This window comes from Mesoplodon mirus (genome assembly GCF_964341445.2).
Source record: "Mesoplodon mirus genome assembly, chromosome: 3".
NCBI lineage: Eukaryota > Metazoa > Chordata > Mammalia > Artiodactyla > Ziphiidae > Mesoplodon > Mesoplodon mirus.
This window is the reverse complement of record NC_138978.1, coordinates 79,387,790-79,410,573: the sequence shown is the minus strand read 5'-3', so window position 1 is coordinate 79,410,573 and position 22,784 is coordinate 79,387,790. Positions and strand designations below refer to the sequence as shown.

The 22,784-nt window shown below is 35.5% G+C and overlaps 1 protein-coding gene across 3 annotated transcripts in view; it reads left to right on the top strand.

Moving 5' to 3' along the window:
* The window catches only part of COL24A1 (collagen type XXIV alpha 1 chain), a 389,096-nt gene that overhangs the window by 49,293 nt on the left and 317,019 nt on the right, over positions 1–22,784 (top strand). For all 3 annotated transcript variants that reach the window (XM_082612777.1, XM_082612779.1, XM_082612778.1), the window contains exons 6-7: positions 6,605–6,658; positions 9,815–9,868. In XM_082612777.1, the coding sequence (XP_082468903.1) occupies positions 6,605–6,658; positions 9,815–9,868 (108 nt within the window). The remainder of the gene's footprint in view (positions 1–6,604; positions 6,659–9,814; positions 9,869–22,784) is intronic.

Here is a 22,784-nt window from a genome sequence, read left to right as displayed (position 1 = left end):
GCAGCTGAAATTTGTTAATTCTTTCAGCCTTTTAGTTGATTTCTGCTGAGTTCTTTAGAATCTATCTCATGAAAACACATGTCAGGATCAGCCAAGAATTGAAGAAAGTCTATATTCAAGCTTTGGGGGAAGCTGACTTTCTTTTATTCTAGGATTTTCTCCCTCAGTTTGCGGTCATTTTGGTACTCCTACACTCTGTCCTCTGATACCATTAGCCAAAAGGTTTATGTTTTTCTGCTTGAATTCCAGCCACTCTGTGCAGACTGGGAAGTGTCTTTAGGAGAAAGACTGTATAAACTTGTATTAAACCAAGTGTGGTTTCTTCTTTCAAGAGTTGAATCTCCTCCAGCCCTGTTTTTTATTGTTCTCCTGTGCATTCAAATAGTTGTTTTACATATCTTGTCCTGACTTTACAATTGTAATCTTCAGGAGGATTAGTTGCATATATGCTACTCTGCCACTGTCTGAACCAGAATTCCCAAGAGTTCCTTTTTGGTCGTATTCAATTTGAGAGGACTATTTAACATCCAAGTGGAGATATAAAAAGGGTATATGCATCTGGAGTTCGGGGAAGATATCATAGCTAAAAATATACATTTCAGAGTCATCAATGTATATATGGAATTTAAAGCTATGGAACTGATGAGGTCACCTAGGGATGAATGTAGACAAAGAAGAGAAGTGTCCAAGGACTGAGTCTAGGGGGTACTTCAGAGTTCAGTGTATTAGGAAGATGAAGAGGAACTAGCAAAGGAGACTGAGAAAGAATGACCTGTGAGGTTAGGATAGTGGTAGGGACAAAAGCCTGAGTAGAGTAGGTCTAAGAGAGAATGGATGGAGAGGAAGTCTTTTAGTTAACATAGACAACTTTCTAGGAGTTTTTTTCTAAAAGGGGACAGTATAATGGAGCAGAGAAGGGAGATGTGGGCTCAAGGAAAGTTATTTTTTAAGATTGGAGAAATTACAGTGTTTTCACTTGATGATGGCAGTTATCTTAGAAGTAAAAAGTAAAATAATGTAGGGAAGACAGTTCACCAATAATGTCTTGGTGAGAGACAATGTGGGGGTTTGGTTATGAAGGCAGAGTGTTTTGGAACAGGTTAAGGTGAGGTGTAGTGGATTTGGTCATGAGAGCTTGTGAAAGGTGAAAGCAGGATAACCAGCTGAGAGTAAAGAGAGGGAAGTTATGAAATAATCATCTATGAAAATGGGAAAGTGAATTGACTGAGGCAATTACTGGACACACCAAAAGACAAAGCAAAACAAAATCAATGTAAGAAGTCATGAATTTCAAGTGAGATTTGTCAACATTAATTGTTTTCTCTTAATCACATTCAGCTGCTAGGGATAGGGTCAAAGTAGGTAGAGAGTTTATATTTAAGATTTTCCAGGTAAGCTTATAAGACAGAGGGAGAAACAGGCAATGGTGTCATTTATGTATGCAAGGAAGTGATTAGAATATAAGACACTAGTATTTAGGCTGGCTAGGGATGGGAAGTGAGACCATGTGGGGGATGAAAGAGTGAAAACGTGATAGGATCACCTATTAGCAGTTCCAGTGGGTCAAATAATTGTCAAAGTTATAAAGGCTTAGAGTGAGCTAAAAAGATAAGAAGTGTTGGTTAGAGAGTATAGTGCTTAACATTGAGATTATGGAGCTTGTGCAGTTATTGCTAATATTAAAGCCAAGAATATTCAAGTGGTGCTACCTCAAGATTATGTCATTTAATGTTTCCTTTATGATACTCTACCAATTTAGCTCATTCATACTCTGAACTTTTTAATTACAAATTCTTTCCATTAAAATTTTGCTGCACTGTCAGTCATTCACTCAAGAGTTGTGTTCTCTGCTTTTCAAGATGGCCATAATTGTAAAATTTATTTTAATGATTGATTTTAGTACTGTTATTTTTAATACTAACTACTAACATCTATGTAATCTATAGGGGATTTGATCCTAAATCTTTCACGCTAATCTAAGTAGGTATTATTATTATTATTCCCATTTTACAGAGGAGGAAATTCAGGTTCAGAGAGATTAAATGACTTGTTCAGTCTTTTCACTCTAAGTCCCAATGCTCTTTCCATTATATTGTGTGGACTCCAATATGATAAATTTGCTTGAACATCTTAATGGGTCTAATACCTTAGGGAGTTTCCCTCCTTATACAGAGAGCCATCTGGAGATCCATAACAGTCTAAAAGAGCTACACTGATAATGAGGATTTTAGACTATAGCAGATCAGTAAGATAGGTGGGACTTTTGGAATCCTTGAGGCAACTTCCTTTCCTTCTTATTCATACTCAAAAGGATATATAGCTCCTTCAACAAAAGTCGTGTGGGAGTAAGTAAAAGTCAGTATTAAAGGTCAATTATGATTAATTTATAAACATTATTTTTAATTCCAAGGAGTTTTTGAAAAGCCAATCAAGTGTGGCTAAAAGTGTGTCAGGAATCATAAAATAAATAAATAAATAAATAACAAATAAGTAAATATGATTTCCCTCATAAAAAGGAGGGAAAATGACAGAAATTTTGGAGTATTTTCATTAAATGCAGAAAAGTATGCCCTACTTCCTTGCCATTTCAGGCAAACTTGGCATGTTCAGTAATCTCCTCCTCATGCATTTTATACTAGGATCAGTACACAACTGGCCAGGTTAAAAGCATTTTCTTCATACTGACTTCAATTTCTGGTTCTAGAATATGAGATGATCAATTAACTCAAGCATATTTGTGTGGCAATAAAAGATTTGACATATATCTCTTTATATATGTTGCCAAGATGTATAAAGGTTATGAATAAGAAAAAGGTCTGTCTTTACATCTGATTTTTATTGCTTAATTGATTACTTTCTCCCACTCTTTCAATTTTTTTAAAGTGGAAGATGAAATGTCATATTAGATGATGATGTCAAGAAAGCTGAAAGATAATTATATTAAGGAAGTTGGTATATAATAGAAAATTCAGATAGGACCGAAAAATAAGAGTTTTTAGTGTGAGAATTCTAAGTAAAAACATTGGCTGTAAAAAAGTTTTATTATATTCAAATTTCTCAAGGGTTATCATTTCTTAAGTTCCTTTTAAATTTGTTGTAAATATTGCCTCAAATCAATTAGTTAGGCTTTATAATAGATTAAAATATATAACTATCAATAAGATCTTAATTTAACAGCTGTTGTGATATGAGAAAGAAAATTGACCTGATTTACCAGTACTTTTCTAGGCAGTCTTAACCAATTCCGTTAACTTTTCTGGACTTTATTGCTTCTTTCTCAATAAAGGGATTCGTTCTATAAAGGGATAAGCTCTAATCTCTCATAAATTCTAAATAGATTATCTTTTTTTTAGATGAAGAGTTGAGTTCTTAAATATTAAGATATCACTAAAGCTATTTGTCAGGTCCCGTAATTTTGTTACCAGTGATCTAAAATTGTATTAGTGGTAGAATTGGTGATAGCTATGGAAGGGAAGAGGTCAGACTGGAAAACAACCTTTTCCTTAAAACATTTTTTTTGATGCTTGGATATAGGACTCTGCCAATGAAGACTCATTTCTAATTTGTAAAATGAAAAGACTTACTGGGGAACATGAAGGACTTTTTGTCTTTCTTCTTTCATCAGTCAGTTTGAGAGCTATTTCAGGAGTATCCCTCCCATACCAGTCCCCACCTCTAACTTTGAACTGTAAGCCTAATGTTTTATGTCACCGAGAAACTAGAAGCAGTCAGATGAGAATTAGCTCTCATTTTTTTTCCCCATTACCAAGGCTAATGACCTAATATCTGTACCCATATATTCTACCTTTGCAATTGTTGTACCAGATTAATTGTTCCTACTGAAATGTCTCTGCTTGGACCCTGGATCCCCATCTCCTATGGCATACTCAAGAGAAATATGCATTTCTCCCAACTTATGCTCAATATATATATATATATATATATATATATATATATGTCAGAAGTTTCCATCTTGACAAAAAATTTTAAAAGCCTAAGCCCTCTCTTAGAACTCACATCTTCTTTCTCTTGAGATGTGGTATACTCCTCTTATTTCTGTACTTGCCTTGCTAATCAAAGCTCCTGTCTTACCACCCATGACCTTCATGTGTTCTTCTTAACCACTCTACTGATATGGCACCTATCAAGGTCACCAACAACCTCCATCTCTCCCAGCAGCCTCTCCTCACATGACTCATTTTTTCAGCAGTAGTGGACACACACAGTTGGCCATGGCTTCATTCTGAAAATGTCTTCTCTACACTTGGAGGCTCCACAATCACCTTGTTTGCCTTTCAATTTACATGATGTCACCTCATTCTCTCTTGCTGTCTTTCCTCCTCCAATTTCTAAATATTAGAACATACTTAGTGAACCATCCTCCTTCCTCTTCTTTTCTCTATATTTACACTTTTTCTCAGTAGTCTCACCCTTTACCATGGTTTCAGATACAATTTATATTCTGGTGACTTTTGATATCCAGCCTTAGCATCCAACAGCACACACAGTATCTCCACTTAGAAATCTAAGAGACACCTTGCCTTTAACATGTCTGAGAGAGAACTACAGCTGTCATCCAGTCCTACTGTTCTCCCCAATCTTTTCCATCTTTGTTGTTTTCCCATTGTACGTGGACTTGATGCCAATCTGTCTCTCTCACTTCTCGTCCTGGAAATTATGTTGGCTCTGCCTTCAATATGTATTCTGAGTTTGGAACCCCCATAATGTCTGTTCAACACTACAGCCAGTGGTATCTTGTTAAAAGTGAAGACAGATCTGAGTAAAAGCCAAACCACAAATAAGGCCCTATAATTCTTTTTGTGTTCTGGCCGCTTTTGTCTCTCTGAAGTGCTCGCCTGCTTCTCTCCACTTAGCACCTGTTACTTCGGGCAACCTGCTGTTTCTTAGACAAACCTCAGGCCCTTTGCACTTACTCTTTTCTCTGCTGGGGATGCTCTTAGTGATCTCCCTTCAGATATATTTACAACTCCCTCCCTTACCTCTTTCAATTCTCTGGTCAGATCACCTTCTCAGGGACGGTTCCTCCCACTGCACCCAAGAAAAGAGCCCTCTGTGTCCCAGCTGGTCACAGTTCCCTTCCCCAGCTGCTGCTTTCTTCCTGACACTTATCTATACAAGAAATTGTATTTTTAAAAATTTCCATTTATTCTTTTTTTTTTCTCTCACACTGGAATGTTAGCCTAAAGAGAACAGATAAATTACCTGTTTTGTTCATCCCTATGTGTTCAGGAAGTTGTTCAATAAATATCTGTGGAATGAAAGAAAAAAAAAAAAGTATCCCTGAATATGTGAAGGAAGACATGACTGTTTCCTTACTTCACATAGGGTGAAAATAACATTTAGAAATGGAAAATTATTATTAGCTCAGAATGGTAATGAAGTCAGAATTTGAATGATAAAGAATCTCAATTCTGTATTTCATGAAGCATGAAATATAAAAGATGTTTTGCTAGTATGCATAATAAGAAAGAAAGAATACTTTACTATTGTACCTAAAAATTTTGGTTGAAACATAATGTCATATTTCTCTTGATATATAAAAGATAAAGATTCCCAAAGTATGAAAAAAATCTTTTTATAACAGAATAAAAAGAATTTTGGCAGTTAGAGGGTTTTTTATTTTTGTTTTATTATAAAAGTAATGCATGTACATTGCAAGATTTTGGAAAATATTTAAACTTGGAATGATGTTTTAAAATTTTGAGAATTATTATAAGTGGTTTTCTTTTACTAAAAATAACTAGTTTTCCCATGCTAAAATAGGAATTATAACTCAATATGTCACAAAAATGGAAAAGTTAATAGAGCCTTTATGTAGTTCCCTTGAAGAAGGATATTTCATTTGTTCTCTACGTCTGCATCTCTATTTCTGCTTTGCAAATAAGGTCATCTATACCATTTTCCTAGATTCCACATATATGCGTTAATATACGATATTTGCTTTTCTTTTTCTGACTTACTTCACTCTGTATGACACTCTCTAGGTCCATCCACGTCTCTACAAATGTATGGATATGTATGGATATGAAGGGGGAAAGGGGTGGGGTAGGAGGAATTGGGAGATTGGGATTGACACATATACACTATTGATACTATGTATAAAATAGACAACTGAGGGGAACATACTGTATAGCACAGGGAACTCTACTTAATGCACTGTGGTGTCCTAAATGGGAGAGAAATCCAAAAGGGAAGGGGATATGTGTATATATATGGCTGATTCATTTTGCTGTTCAGTAGAAGCTAACACAACATTGTAAAGCAACTATACTCCAATAAAAATTAATTAAAAAAGTAAAAGTGACAAGAGTTACCTATAAAAAAAAGATGTTTCAATCATAGTATAACTTTATTGATTAGAAAAATCAGGTATGTCTGGGGAATTTCTAGGAATCTTCTCAACATTTAAAATTAAGAATAAGTGAAATATATACTAAAAAGTTAAATAATCCTTGTACATCTCAAATACGTAATTTTATTCAATACCATATAATGTGTGTAGCATCTGACAATGCATACAACCAAAGAAGTATGATATATGTAGTTTATGTTTCATCAAGTGTTTTATAACTGTTTTATTTAGGGCCCCAAAGGAGATCCAGGTTTTTCCCCAGGTCATGCTGTTTCTGGAGAAAAGGTAATTATTCGTCCATGAAATACAATCATGGTGATATATTTCAAGCTTTTAAAAATCATTTTTATCTTTTTTAAATGTAGATTTTACTTGATTTCAGACAGAATATATAGATAACTTGGATTTTAATGAAGGAAGAAATATTTGAAGAATCAAGTAAACAGTATTATCAGCTCAGCTTTTCACTTTAAATCATACCATTAATTTTTTTGAGTGTCTACTTTGTCATGCCCTTGTGCTACCTGTGAACGAGGAACAGATGGGGCAAAAAATTAGAACAAGATACTTTTGGTCCTAACCTCAAAAATGTTGCTGTTAGTATGGATGCCATTGTAAATTCTAATGCCATTTTACACCTTTATTTCTATAATAGTTCTACATACTTATCTTGTTTAAGTCCCACAGTAACAGTGAGGGAGGCGGTCATCATTATCTTTTTTCCAATTGAGAAAACAAGATTCATAGAATTTAAGTGGATAGCAAGTAGATGAATTAATGATGTATCTAAGTTTTCTGACTTTCAGTACAGTATGCTTTTTATTTTATCATAATGCGCTCAAATGCACATACGCATTTAGATAAAAAGAAACTAATGTTTCAAAGTAAAGATAGCAGCGAAAATCTTTATTAAGAGGAAGGTATTGTTTTCCAGTGAGGATGAATACAAGTCAAGTATTTAGGTATATATCTGGGAAGCTTTATTTAGACATGCACTTGATGAATGTGATACAATTATAGGATGTTTTTGTTTATGTAGTATACATTCACAAAATTTAAAATCCCTGAATAATTTTTGTGGTTACTGGGTTGAAATCTTATCCTTTAATTGGTTTACAGAAACTCTTGTAAACATACGAAAAATTACATCACATTAATGGATATTATACTAGCAATTAAATCCTCAAATTTAATCTAGTACTGTAAGAATTTCATTGCTGTGTTGGAACTGAGTTCACTGAATCTAAATAATTTAGAAAAGGAATGGAAGTTTATTATTAGAAACAGTATTTTCATTGGTCCCTTAATTATTAACAAGGAAAAAATTCTGCAATCTGAGAAACATAAATGCCATCTTTAAAAATCTCTAAATATAAAACATTTGATTTCTTAAAATTGAGAAATTAGACATCCACTCTCTTTTGGTGACTGCTTTAAATAAACTCCCCAAATTATGCATTCAGATTTTATCAGATGCTTATTTTTATCTTCCCTTGTGGCTTCTCTGTACAAAATATAGGGTGGATCAGTATGTGTACAGTATCTGTATAAAATACAGGGTGATTCAGCCTGTGAGTTGTGACTTGGAAGTATGTCAGTGGGTTTTGTTTTTCTTTTTAACTTTTTGAGTTACTCATATACTAACTGTGGTCAATACTATATAGGAGAAATGGTAAGATATAGGATTTAATAGAATGTTTTCATTGAGCTTTAAGTGAAATCCAACTTTCAAAATGAGACATTTTTAAAATGGTAACATTTAAAAACAATTTCTCAGAAATTATATTTACATACAATTAGGTTCAGTTTTACTGAGGAGGCAGGATATTTATACATATACAATATAAATACAAATAAATAGAATACAAACATTAAATTGGTGTGAGTATTGGGGGATTGGGAAACAATTGAATTTTATTTTTAAACATTTAGCGATTTTTACAATAAATATATAGTCAGTGATGAAACAATAAAAGCAATGCATATTCTAGTCCTGCATGTAATATCCAGTAAGTAACACCTCTCATAGAGCACACCTCAGTGTTTAATTTCTTGTGGGACCTCAATGGCAAATGAAGATAACTTTTAAATAGTGGTAATTTTTCCTTTCCCACAAGACAAGTGTGATATTATTCTCACTTTTCAGATGGAGAAACTTTGAAGGGAAATCAAGTGATCTACCCTTGATTAGAGCTAGTAGGAGATGAGCCTCCAGTCTCCTGTTTCCTAGTGCAGTTTTCTTTTCCTTCTATCAGAGAAATAAGTGTAAAATATATATATATATATATATATATATATATATATATATATATATATATATATATATATATATAAACCCATCATCCCATAACAAATGGAAGCCATCCTAATAAAACACTGAGCAAAAAAACATTAAAATACTAAACATATGGAAAAGCACTTTATAGTTAATCAGAAACATCCTTTTTCCTTCTGATTGTTTAATTTGATGACTTATTAAAGTAGATAATACACTGAAAATTAAATAGTGCCTAAACAGTCATTAACAAATTTATTTAGGGTTATTAGCTAAGTACTCTTTTTTTCTTTCAAAGAACATACTTTTTTTCATGCACAGTAACTTTGTCACAGCAGGAAGAGGGAAAGGAACAGAGGCAAAGAAGAAGTGTACCACGAGTAAACTGGTTTAAGATTATACCCCCATTCCACTTTGACATGTTTCATCCTTGTCAATTCACACAGCCTCCTCTATGTCGTTGTCCATTCTACCCACCACAGACACTCCTTCCCCCTCACTGGTATAATTTCTCCTTCCTACACTGTTCGCAGGCCTTCATCACATTTGGGGGAAGGGGTTGGGGTGTGGGGACAGAAGGCCCTAATTTGCGACGTTGGGTCTGTGAAGTCAAACACATGGTCCTCCCAATAAGTCTTCACTGCAGCCCCAGAAACGGAAGTACCCCCTTTCCCTGGTGCATGACGAGAGCCCAGTCCTGTCTCCCACCCCCCAGCCGTGCCTTGAGGTTCCACGTGGGAGTCCCATTGGGCTGCAGGGCCTCACCTAGAAGGGCAGGCCTGAACTGTCCACAGCTGCCTCACAAAGCACTGGTAGAATTTTTAAGTAGACTCCTTTACATTTTTAAAGCACGGTAAACTTTGGGAAAGATGAGAATTTGGGACGTAAGAACATTCCTAGAGAAAAGGACATCAGAGAAAAAGAAGCAGGGCCTTAGAGGTGGGGAAGTACCGTCCAGGTAATCAGCACTAGAAGAGATAAGGGCTGGGGGCCTCAGAAAAGGTCTCAAACAGTCCCAGAAACGAGGTGGACCTTGAGCCAGATAGAGGAGATCAGAAATGAATGCAGTAAGATCTGGACGTCCAAGATGAAATCCTGAAGCAAGGGTATCATAATTTTCAATTCTCTTTCATAATATTAAACCTCTGTTTGTGTTTTGTTCTTAGGGTGATCAAGGTCTTTCTGGATTAATGGGGCCCCCTGGTATGCAAGGTGTTAAGGTAAGATGTAGTTTTACTTTGATGTATTTGGGTGCCATGTGGATCTGGGTGCTCTTCAGCTCCTAAGATCTCATTCTGAAGTTGAGTCCAAAGTCAATGTTTTAAATTCCTTTCCTCAGTGATAGGAATTAGGGTGCTGTCCTAAGCCAGGAAAGTGGTGCCCACCAAAGACAGGGTCTTAAGAAAAATAAAAGAAAACCCTTCAGATAATGATGGGGACAAAATTCACATGTAGGAGAAAGTCACTGATAGAATTTTGGAGTTCTCTTTTTTTATTAGGGCAATAACTTCTAAAACTTTGAAGTCACGTTGTAACTTTTATATATCCAAAGTGAGGTACACTTGGATGTAAGTAAAATACTTGGCTTTTTTTTTTAAAGAGTTTCTAATTTTATTAGGAAATAATAAGCTCTGCCATGATATATACATGAAGGTGAGGCCTGAAACATAAATAGAGTAGAAGTGAGGGTTGGGGATAGGTAGTAAAAAAATAGTAGTCATATGCATATGAGTTGGCTTTTTCTCAGGTAAAAAGGAATAGTAACCCAGCTGCTATAATTATTTCATAAAATATGCTGTGCAGTTTCCTGAATTAACACAAGTGTAAATTCTTCTCAATATATTCAGCTTGTCTTTTTCTCAAACGCTGAGTTGTTGATTTTCTACAGGGGATGAAGAAGATACAAAATTTCTGTCTAAGGTATTAAAGGCCCCAAAATATTGGAGGGCAGTATTTGACTTGATATGGGTGCCTAAATACACTTAATAATGAGCTATGTTGATGTCTTAATGTGTCATATTCTTTTCCTCTTGGGAGATTTAGATTGGAGATGGTTTTCTGGCTCTGGTTAATTTGTTCAAATTCCATCTGCCATTTTCTAGGTCCTGTCGACCTTGGGCAGGTTGCTTAACCTAAGCTTTAGTTCCCTCATGTGTAAAATGTGAAGATAATACTACCCACTTCACAAGGAGCTGTTGGGAACATGGAATGGGATAATCCATGCAATAGAGTGTCAGAAAAATAGCAAGCCATTAATAACTGTTAACCATCAGCTATTTATCTGGTTTTGGAAAGAATCCTGACCTTGTTTGCTTCCCTTCATAATCCCTTCTACAGGGCACAACTGTAAATTGATTAAAAAGGTTTTTATCTCATGGAGTATTTTTCCTCCCATGACCATACCACACCATTATTCTTATGGCATTTAGACTAGTCTTCATCCTAGATAGTACTTAGAATCTGACAACTCCTTTGAGGTTGTTGGTTGCTTCCATGAAACTGCAGAGTGATCGTTTCTGCCAGAATTGGTCTTGACATACAGTCATGAATCTGTCTGATTAATGCTACTTAGTATACCTCTGACTGCTAAGTGTACCTCTGAGGAAACTGTACTGATGAATAGCATCGAACAAAGAAAATCTCATATGAAAATTACCTTAATAAATTGTATTTGATATTAAATATACAGCTATTGCATCCTGAAGAATGCCACTGTGTATGAGAGAAAAGCAAACTAATCATTACTTTCCAAGGTTAATAATGCCCATGGTTCATGAAATTAGCATTCCAGAAAGGGAAAAATTATTGATAAATAAAGCTTGAGTCGTGATTATATAGAGGAATATATAAAGAAATACTATAGAGAAAACTTTAAATGACTGATTTTAACTATTAGAGCAGATTATCATTTTTAACTTTGAAGTTTTACTTACTTAAAGCGGAAGATATTATCTTCCAAGGACTTAAGCACATATTATATGAGCCTTGGCCCATTGGTATTTTAAAATATTGAGAATATATTATTTTTGGTCTGTATAAGTCTAGTAAAGTGAAATAGCATTAAGTTAAACAAACTGGGTCATGGATGCATATCTTTCACAGACTTCTTTTCTCTTACACAGTTTTTTAAACTTTTAAAATCTGGCTTGTGTTGTTAACAAGTAGAAACAGACATTGTAGAAGTCAGGGATCTTGCTATGTTATCAGTTAGCAACTATAGCTGAATTTTCTCTAGAGAAGGTTTAGTTGAAAGTATTTAGAAACCAAATTACTTTCTGATAAATGAAGCATCCATGGTTCACTATGCTTTGATAGTAGTTCAATACAGTGTTGAAATATTTGAGATGATTTTGTAGTTTTTCTGAGAATGCTTTCCCTCTTTTCAGAGTGTGTCTAATAATGGAAACTGTATATAGATTTTTTAAAAACAAGTATTGCAGGAAACAGACATAGGGGCTCAATCTAAACCTAAACTAATTCTCCACATAGCAGGCTTGGAACAAGTTTCTATCACACTATCTACATGCATGTCTTACTTTAATATGAATGTGCAGTAGAAGTACTCTCACAATGAGCTTGGTAGACTCTTTCTGTTCCTGTGGTTTGTATGAAAGGCAGAAGGACCAGACTGATTATTTATGGAATTTACTAATTTTGATTCATTTTTTGAACCACCTAGGTCATTCTCAGAGTTACTTCCTGCAAACAGGATCCATTCTAGGAGTACCTAGAATAAAAGTTCATATTAGTTATAACCTAGGGACTTCTACTCCTTCATCCTTTCAGTTCTACCCCTAAAATGCTACATGAATTCTTAAAGTCAAGACAAGAACTTAAGGTATTCATTCTGTAAGTGATAACTCTAAGATAAGCCCAGAGAGGTTAAGAGAATTGCTCAGGGTCACTCAGAGTTACAGCAGGATCAAGAGATAATACTTGCTGATACTGAATCCACTGTGCTTTTAACAGTCTGGGATTATTATAAAAGATGAATAAGGTAGTTGGGATTTGATTAATATGAAGTTTATTACATATTTTATCTATCAAACTATTTTTGAATTATTATAACTATTATGGTAAATATTAACAGCTCCTTTCTTATGTGTAATATTATAGTCTATCTGCTGAACCCTGTATCTTTCTATCTTAAAAACAACCCATTGAGACAGATAGTATGTTCATTGTGTCATAAATAAGTTAATTGAGGTATAAAATGGTTAAGTCATTTATCCAAGGCCACATGACTATTAATTGACAGAGTTAGGGCTCAAATCCAGGCATCTTTGACATGACTGTGCTCTTAATAACTTCAAGTACTGTTTCCCCATGTATTAGTTTATTATGCCAATATTTGTTATATGTGAGTTTGATTACTTCTGACTACCTCAAACATGAATGCAAGGGGAAGTAAAATTTTGTTCTTTCCTGAAAGCCAAGGGAACAAATGTAGTTTTGGATGACAGGTAATAATGACATCATTATTCCTTTTCTCTGGAAGTATCTGGAAATATTACAATTCTTTAAGTAATCTTTGAAGTGGCTGCAAGAAAGTTGTGTGTAGAAATATAGACAACTCATGGAAACTGTTGAGATAAATAAACAGAAGATTAATATAAAATGTTCTGAAAACTAGAAGTAATATTGAGATAGAAATAACAAAGCAAGTAAATCAGCAGCAATATTTTTATTCACTCTTCAGTAGATTTTTTGGTCCGCTTCTGCCTTTTTCCCTTTTATCTCTCACCCCTTGACTTTTTTTTTTAAGATGAATAAATTTACTATATTAAAAATAAGGCTTTTTTTTTTTCACAACAAGGTACAACACAAATAGTGAAAATACAAGCCACAGACTGGGAAAAAATATTTGTAACACATGTAGCTAACAAAGAACTAGCATCCAGAACATGTAAAGAATACACAGAAATCAATAACCCAATAGAAAAATGGGCAGTTCACAAAACAGCAAATCCATTGGTCACTTAATATGTGAAAAGATATTTAACCTTACTAGGAATAAGGGAAATGAAATTAAAACAATGAGGTATCATTTCACAATTGTCAAATATTTAAAGTCTGAAAATACCTACTTTTGGCCAGATGAGGTACAACAGTAATTCTCATTTACTGCTGATGGACCTGGAACAACCAATTTGGAGCACGATTTGGCATGTCTAGGAAAGGTAAAGATGCACACTACCTAACACTTAGTAATTCTGCTCATATGTATATATCTTAGAGAAACTCTCTAACACACATACACAAGAAGAAATTTTAAAATGTTACTTGCAGCATTGTTTATGAAAACAAAACAGTAGAAACCCCAATATATTTAAATTTTAAAGGATATATTTTGATAGATTCATAAAATGTAACGCTATGCAGCAGCTAAAATGAACAAACTAAATCTACCTATTTATGGCAACATGTATAAATCTCAAAAATATAACATTGACAAAAGAAATAGCCTCAAAGCATTTGTATAGTATAATACATATAAAGTTCAAAAACATGCAAAAAGACAACATTATCAAAACAACTTACAGAAATTTATGCTTTACTCAACAGTGAAACATTGTATTTATATAAAAGTATAAAATCATGAACATTAAAAAAAAAGATAGTGCTTCTCTCTGAAGAGGGACAGATAAGAATGAAATCAGGGGGTTTCATAAGGAAAGGTCCTTGAATTTTTTCTTTTAAAAAAATCTGAAATCAATATTCACACCTTGACTTTTTTTAAAAAAAAACAGTATTACCACTTTAACAAGCTGTGTATTTCCCCAGATTGATTGGTTACATTGCCTCAACTTAGCCACCTTAATATAACTCTTATTTACCAGGAACTGAAGTATGTTTTCACTTCCCACTAAATGTTTAAATTTGTGCCAAAAATCAGATAAGTTAGATCCAGAGTGCATGCTGGGTTGGTTGGAACACAGGAGTCATAATTCTGAGCTTGGACTCCAGATGAATTTTTAAATTGGTTTTTAAATATAGCTGATCAGTTGCTACGTTACTATTGGAAATCTGCTTTTTAAAATTGTAAGAACATTAACAGCGATTTCAATTGAAGAAATTTTTCTGGGATCGAGAGGATAAGCCAGATGAGAGCAGTTAAGCACATCTTAGAATGAAGGCATAACTCAGAACAATTGTGAAATATGAGGTGCACATTTTAAAATAGATTATTATGAATAATGTATGCCAATATTTTTCTGAATGTCAAAAAATTCAGCTACTATACTTTTAGTAATTATAAATCAGTGAATTCTTATTCTAGTTTGATGGAATTATTTCAGTTAAAAAAATCTTTCCATTACATAGGAGGTACACAGTTAACATCTTTATAAAGTTGGAAGGGAAAGAAGAGCTGAAAAAATCAAGTGGAATGCATTATGATTTATCAGTCACTCAAAACCTATACAGCTTTTCATAATCTATTTAAAGCAAGGACAGTACTAAGGAAGTACAGCAATACTGAATGTTGATGAGAACAACAATATAAATAAAATCCATGCCTGGAGAAAGAAATAAGGGGAATTCTTATGTTCCGTAGTTAACACTATAGATCATCTTCTCACCTGCCCAATATTCCTGTAAAAATCTGTTTTACTTTGCTTGGTTCACAGTTCAGGCTTAGTACTGAAAGTCTAACATAAAAGCTGCTGCTTAGGGGCTGTGCTGTCACCACTGTGACCATCTACTCTGCACTCTGCCATTTCCACTAATGGAAGGGGAAGCTAAGAACAAGGCAACACATACTGAACTCCCTCACAGGCAAGCCCGTGGCTACCAAAGTGGTGTACTCTGTGGGACTTGGAAAGCGTTCCTTCATCCAAAGATATTTTCCTCTTGTGATTGACATCCTAACATTAATGATAAATTCATTTGGCTGAAAGTATTTCAGCTCCCAGAAGGTTTAAAAAAAAAATGTCTGTGCTCTCAGAAAAAGCTGTTATCGGTCATTTAGCACCATTTTGAGAATAGTTTGTCATACTTTTTCTCCACAAGAACTAGTTGAGAAGGACTACAACTAGAGCTGATGGGGCCAAGGTAAAAACTGAGTACTAATTAATGTAGGTTAATGGGTCAATATTGTGAGGAGTTTGGGACAGAGGTGGGTAGGACTAGGAGTCTGTTGTGTGCATGAGGGTTCCAAGAGGAAGGGGAGGTGGGTAGAATAGAGAGGTCTGTGTGGTATTCATTCTCTAATTCTCTTCAATCTCTCCAGTTACCTGGGATCATTCTTCTATTTAATTTTTTTGAAAACAGTTAAACTCCCTATTCTTAAAACTTCAGGAACTTTATTGCCTTTATTGTCTTACCTCAAGTAGTACTTACATGGTCATGGTTGTTGATTTTTTTTATCTCATTCTGAATTCTTGCTTAAGGCTTCTTTTTCAATCAGCTATGGGTGTCTTACCACTATTTCTCTAGTTTGCCATAGGTTTCCCTGGTTATTTTGACCAAAACATGGCTACAAACCTTTGTTTGTTTTCCTCAAGGCATTGCTGACATATGAGTCCTGTAGTGTTTGACAGATTTTATTAGATACTTGGAATCACCTGATCTGTAAAGGAATGCTATTATTACATTATGGAAAAGGACAATTTAATACTGGCTTTCAGATAACAGTGCAGTAGCAGTGGGCTAAAGGGAAATATATGAGTGATTTAGGAGTCCTTAAGTGCAAGGTCTATATTTTTTCACTGTGGTATTTCAGCCCATAGCAAGCACATATTATTAGTCAGTGAATGAACATTGATGCTCGTAAGTTTAATTGACTGTGCCCTTTCACCTGGTGCTAGTGGTTATCTTCCTCCTCAAGGGCTGCTTCTCAAGTCAGTGACCCTTCTCACCTGTCTTATTTTGCCTTGGTCCTCTGGCTCCAAACACCCTTCATCCCATTTAGGTAGGGGAGTAGAACTAGTTAATCTGCTACTAATGTCTCAGTGATGTTGCCTTTCACATGATCATGTATAAGGTTAGCCCACCTTTGCCTCAGCTTCCTGAGACTAGACAGAAGCAAAAGATACAAGGAAGTTGCTTCAAACAAAAGAGCAGTTTTGAGATAAAATTTGTCACTACCTCTGGAATGCTGCAGTTGTTTTAATCACATCCTTTTGTCCTACAGTTCATTCAGGAAACCAGTATTGGTAAACAAGGTATATAGTTCCTGCCTTCAAGTAGCCTACTGTCTAAAAAAAGAAATAGATACTAAAGTAAATCACAAAAGTATATTATGCTATAACAAGTACAATGATTAAGATGTGAAAATTTTTATAGCAATGGCTGAGGGATCCTTAAACTTCTTGGCACTGGAGGTGGGGGAGTTTTTAGAGAACAGGGAAAGAGGCAACATCTGAGCTGCATCTTGAGGAGGATGCAAGTTATCCTAATGATACTATAGTTAGTAGACATGTATGCTGTTTACACACAGGTGATGACATAAACCAAGGCTTGGAGGCAAGAGCAGTTCCTTGTTTTGGGGTTATGGAGTGTTAGGCAGGAGGTGTCAGGAGATAAAGTTTGAGGGACATTCAGGGGTCAAATTATAAAGGAACTTGTATGCCATGGTAAAGCATTTATCATATGGTAGAGAGCTACTGAAGGATTTTAAGAAGGAGAATTCCAGAGGCAAATCACTTAGTCTCCAGAATTTCTTTGGCATTTCTGTGGATTCTAGAGGCAAATGCTCCTACCTTTCTGAAACCTAAAGTTTATGTAAGGAGGCCCAAGATAGAAAAGCAGAGTGATAATAGAGAAGTTGTCTTATGCCATAGGGGATACTTTCTCATATGTAGAAAAAGATCTTTTTTTTTTTTTTAAATCTCAGAATTCTTTTTTTTTTTTAAATTTTTTAAATTTATTTTTGGCTGTGTTGGGTCTTCGTTTCTGTGTGTGGGCTTTCTTCTAGTTGCGGCAAGCAGGGGCCACTCTTCATCACGGTGCACGGGCCTCTCACTATCACGGCCTCTCTTGTTGCGGAGCACAGGCTCCAGACGCGCAGGCTCAGTAGTTGTTGTTCACAGGCCTAGTTGCTCCACGGCATGTGGGATCTTCCCAGACCTGGGCTCGAGCCCGTGTCCCCTGCATTGGCAGGCAGATTCTCAACCACTGAGCCACCAGGGAAGCCCTGTAGGAAAAATCTTTATCTCAGTGAATATAAGTCCTTCGCATTTAGTGGGGGAAAGAACTGTTAAAAGAAGAAAATCATTTATATATGAAGTTGACAACATAGAGATTATATCATCGAGAATCTTTTCAATACATATATACAAGCATTCCTCACTTTGCATGGTTCCAATATGCACAAATTTCACTTAACACGGTTTAATAACACCAGTCTCCCAACAACATGGTTCAGATTAATCACGCTGTGATTAGCTGTGTAAAGTATAAACTTTGCTACTGGCTCTTCAGCTTACAAGTCACTAGATAAATAGTAAATATGCATCAAGATCAGTGATCGGTCACATCATTTCATTCACAATCTGTTGGTGATTGTACACGAAACATCTGTTAGTTCATGCACAGACAGCAGAGTGTGTAGCTGTCTTGCTTCCTTCTCTCTGATAAACTCATGTGGCATTTTACACAAATGGATAATCAAAAAAAGTAACTGGTCAACAAAGATGGAAAGTACGATGAAATAAATACGGATAACACAGAAATTGAAATTAGAATCAAATATAAATGGAGTTATAGAAGAAAGAGCTGATCCTGGGGCTCTGCTGCCATTTGAGAGACTCTACATATGCAGACAGAGGAACTTGGTAAAGGCAAACTTTTTTTTTTTTTTTCCCGGTACGCGGGCCTCTCCCGTCGCGGAGCACAGGCTCCAGACGCGCAGGCTCAGCGGCCACGGCTCACGGGCCTAGCCGCTCTGCGGCATGTGGGATCTTCCCGGACCGGGGCACAAACCCGTGTCCCCTGCACCGGCAGGCGGACTCTCAACCACTGCGCCACCAGGGAAGCCCAAGGCGAACTTTTTATTATTTTTGTTTAAGGCAAATTTTTTGACATAAGAGGAAAGGGTTGTGATGAATAGGATAGGCATGTCCCAGAGGAGGTTACAACAGCAAAAAAACCTTCACGTTAGAACTCTTGGAGCTATTTCATAACATTGAAGGTGCAAAGGATGAAATGGTGGGAGCTGACCCACACTTAGAAAGGAGTATGACAGTTTGACAAAACATAGAATATATGCTTGCTCTGTATGGTTATTTATACAAGAAAAGCACTGTTCAAACTACTCTTCATAAATTTTTTCTAAGAGATGGAACTTTAATTTCTCACTCTTTCTAATGTTTTAAATTACACTGTACTAAATTAATATTTAATATATTTTTCATTTCCCTATACAAAGGTAACTGACAGTGAGACTTCTAAACATTTTGACAAAAATTTTTAAAGGTCACAGAACAATTGCAATTTTTCCCATTATTAAGATTGCTTGGCATGGTTTCAGCTTATATGGTCAGTTTCATGGTCCTCTAGTACCCTGCAAAGCAAGGATGGCCCTGTGTGTAAATGGTACCACTATTTTCCTTATGGATAAACATTTTACTTATGTATCCAAATTTTAATTACTTGGGGGTAGTTCAGATATATATTTGAAGTTTGTTTCTTTTCCATCCCTTAATATTTCTGATTTTGATTCAATTGTATCTTTTTTTTTTTTTTGGTCCTGTGTGGTCACCTGTTGATAACATATTTGTTAGGGTTTAAATTGTTGTTAAAATAAGTATTAAAATTAAAATCTCTATATTAAAATTAGATTCTAAACCCCTTTTATTACTGGAATTATTGGCAAGGCAAATTTACATCACAACAAAAATTGAAACAACCCTGTAACTCATTATAATGAGTTTTTAATCTGTTCTAAAACAGAACTTGTACATTTTTCTATTGGCATTCCTTAAGAAATGTGTTTACATCAGTTTCAGTATATTTATCAGAGAAAAATCATACATTGTTAGTAACTCGGCCTTTTTTGTTATTTTTCCTGTGTGAGTATAGGAAGAACAATGACTGAAATAGTATTTTCAAAAGACTACAATATAAACAAATTTTTAAAAGTAAAGTGTCAGGGAGACTTTCCTGGTGGTCCAGTGGTTAAGACTCCGTGCTTCCAATTCAGAGGACGTGGGTTTGATCCCTGGTTGGGGCACTAAGATTCCACATGCTGCGCGGCATGGCCAAAAAATTTTTTAAAAATTAAAAATAAAGTGTCCGGTCCTTAGATTGGAGCTATGCCAAAGCTTGAATGTAGGCATTCTTCCCAGGAACTTATTCCCTTTGTTTTTTAAAATATTACAGATGAGTATTTAAGTAGAAAATAAATGAGACCTGTAGTCACAAATTAGGGAATAAATGGAGGCTTTTATACAATAGTGGTGCTAACTCCAGTATATTACAGTAAAATATTATTACATTGAAAAAATAACAAGATATTTTTTCTCCCACTTATTAGCCTTCATTTGAATATTAAGAGAATTGAGATATCATATTGAATACTTAGAATCTATTTTCCCCCAAGTAACCCTCAAATTCCTCTAAGTCTTTACATCAATTCATTTATTCATCCAAATCTTTCCATCAATTAATTAACAAGCCCTTACTATGTTCTAGACACTAGGGATACCACATTGAATAAAATAGTTCAGGAGCTTAAGTTTAAACTCTTTAAGGGGCATATATATCATCTCTAACTTTGCCCTCAAATCTAATTTATAATCATCTTTCTCCTAGACTCTCATAATAGCCTCCTACCTGACCCATTCTCTTTCCATTCTGCTCATCCCAGAGTCCCCATCTTTGTTTCAGGTCATACGTGCATGGGAGCCTGAATCTGTTTTTTCTCTGATAGGTACATCAGTGTTACTTGAATTCTTCCAATGCCTCAAAGCCTGAATTGACTCTTATAAATGCCTTTGTTTTTCATTCAATGAAAGGTGAAAAAAAAAGTAGTGACTTTAACAGATCCAACTAATTGCAGAATGCTGGCAATTAAAAGGAGAATTAGCGGTAGTTTAATTCATTGCTGTCATTTTACAGATGAAGACTTTGAAACTCATGATATAGCTATTTAGTGGCAAAACTGGATCTAGAGCTCAGTGTGCTTGGTCTTTTCATTATTAGTAGTAGTAAACCAAACCAAACCAAAACCATTTTGTTTCACTTCAGCTCTTTTGATTGCAAAAAATGGAGACTTAGGCTATCCCAAGGAAGAGAGAATTATTTCAATCCTCTCTACAGCATTAAGGGAAATCAGGGACCCATTGAATCTAAAAATGGTACCGTAATATGATTTAGCCTCGTGGGGACGGGCACTGATTCAAAGCAGCACTGAGTATCTAGCAACATTAGTTTGTGGATCTTTTACTGTACTTTTCTATTAGCACTGCTACTCATTTCCTCTCTCTGCTTCTGCCCTTTTGTGTTATCTGGCTTTTCCTCTGACAAAAACTTTCTTTCTCAGCATAGTTTCTGCTTACTCTAAATTTTTTACTCATACTTTGGCTTTCTTCTCTTCCTCTTATCCTTTCTTTGTCAGTCTTTCTAGCTTCCGCTAAGTACCTGAATCAATTCTCTCTCCCTCCCTCCCTCCTTCCTTCCTCCCTCCCTTCCTTCCTTCCTTCCTGTTGAACTTAATTTAAAAAAGAATTTGATTGGCCTGGCTTCACCCTGTTAGGCAAAACTCTCCATTCCAAGTGGCCTCATAGGCTACTGGCCAGACTTCATATTGGCTTCCCTTAGATAGAATGCCATCTCCTGGGGCTGAGGTGGAGTAGGAGGGAGCTCATGACTATTTGGTGCTGCCTTTATATTAGAGTCTGTGGATGAGGAAGAATCTCTTCAGAGGGAGTTGTACATTCAGAGGACATTATGATCAACATGTCTAGTTCACTGTTATAAACTGCTTCAGGGAAAGTAAGCTAAAGAAGTTGTAGCAGCACTGCATTCTGTTTCACCAGGGCTGGGGAGGGAAGAAACTCTGGTCAGAGAAACAGATAGTGGCCAAAGAAAGGGAAGCATGTAGCTAGCTAGACTCAACACTACACGGAAATAAAAACAAGTAAGTAAATATATAAGCACAGTTTTTAATAAAAAAAAAAAGAAAAGGAACTAGGCCCATGGCAGAGAGTTTCTCTACCTGTGTACCTCTCGCCCTGGTTCCTCATTTCTCATCTTCCTGACACTCTCTTAGGAACTCCATCCTTCTAGAGCTGCTGCCTCATCCGAGGGAACCACCACCACTATCTTAGTGCTGAGGACATTTCTTATTTCCTGTTATTAAAAGTGAATAAACTTAGCTTTGTGGATATTTTATTTGGAGAATCTTGTGTAACATTTGGACAACTGAGAACAATGTACGTCTTCTATTTTGTAATTACGCTGGTCTTTAGCTATCTTAAAAATGTATAAACTAAGTGAAATTGTGGGTATATAAGATGCTAGTGGTAAATGTGTAACTTTAATAATACCATGATTTATGATATAAAATTCCTTTTGTTGATTTGTCTTGGTTGTCTAAAATTAATGTTTGAACATTTGATGAGAATGAGGACAGCCTGCATTTGAGTCTGAGACAAATACAGCCATATTAAGTAAATAGAAGTGCAGGTTACTCAATTCTTGATAAATCTAACTGTCAAACTGACATGATTCCACCTTACTACCTACATGACTTTGGTCATATCATTTAATTTCTCAGAGCTCAGTTTTCTCATCTGTAAAAATGAGGAAGATACCTACTTCATAGGATTGCCATAGAATTAGGTGAGGTATTTGGAAGTGGCTGGTGCAATGTCTGGTACATAGTGGCTCAGTGAAATTTCTTTGTGCCTTCGTTCCTTTTTCCCCCTCTTTTTCCCCCCTTCTTTCTCATGGCCACTTTTCTGATCTCTAATAGCCTAATCATTGAAAGAGCAGAGCTCCCAGAGGACAGGGCATTTCCTCTGCCCTCTTGCTTTTTCCTTCTGTTATTCCCTTGTTACAAATATGCTTACATATACAGATAACACACAAATTTTTGTCTCCAACTTTCCTTCTTACATTTCTGGTCTTTCTCTGGTTCCCAAGAGACCTCTCTACTTAAACATTTACTTTTGTTTTAAGTTTATCACCTCA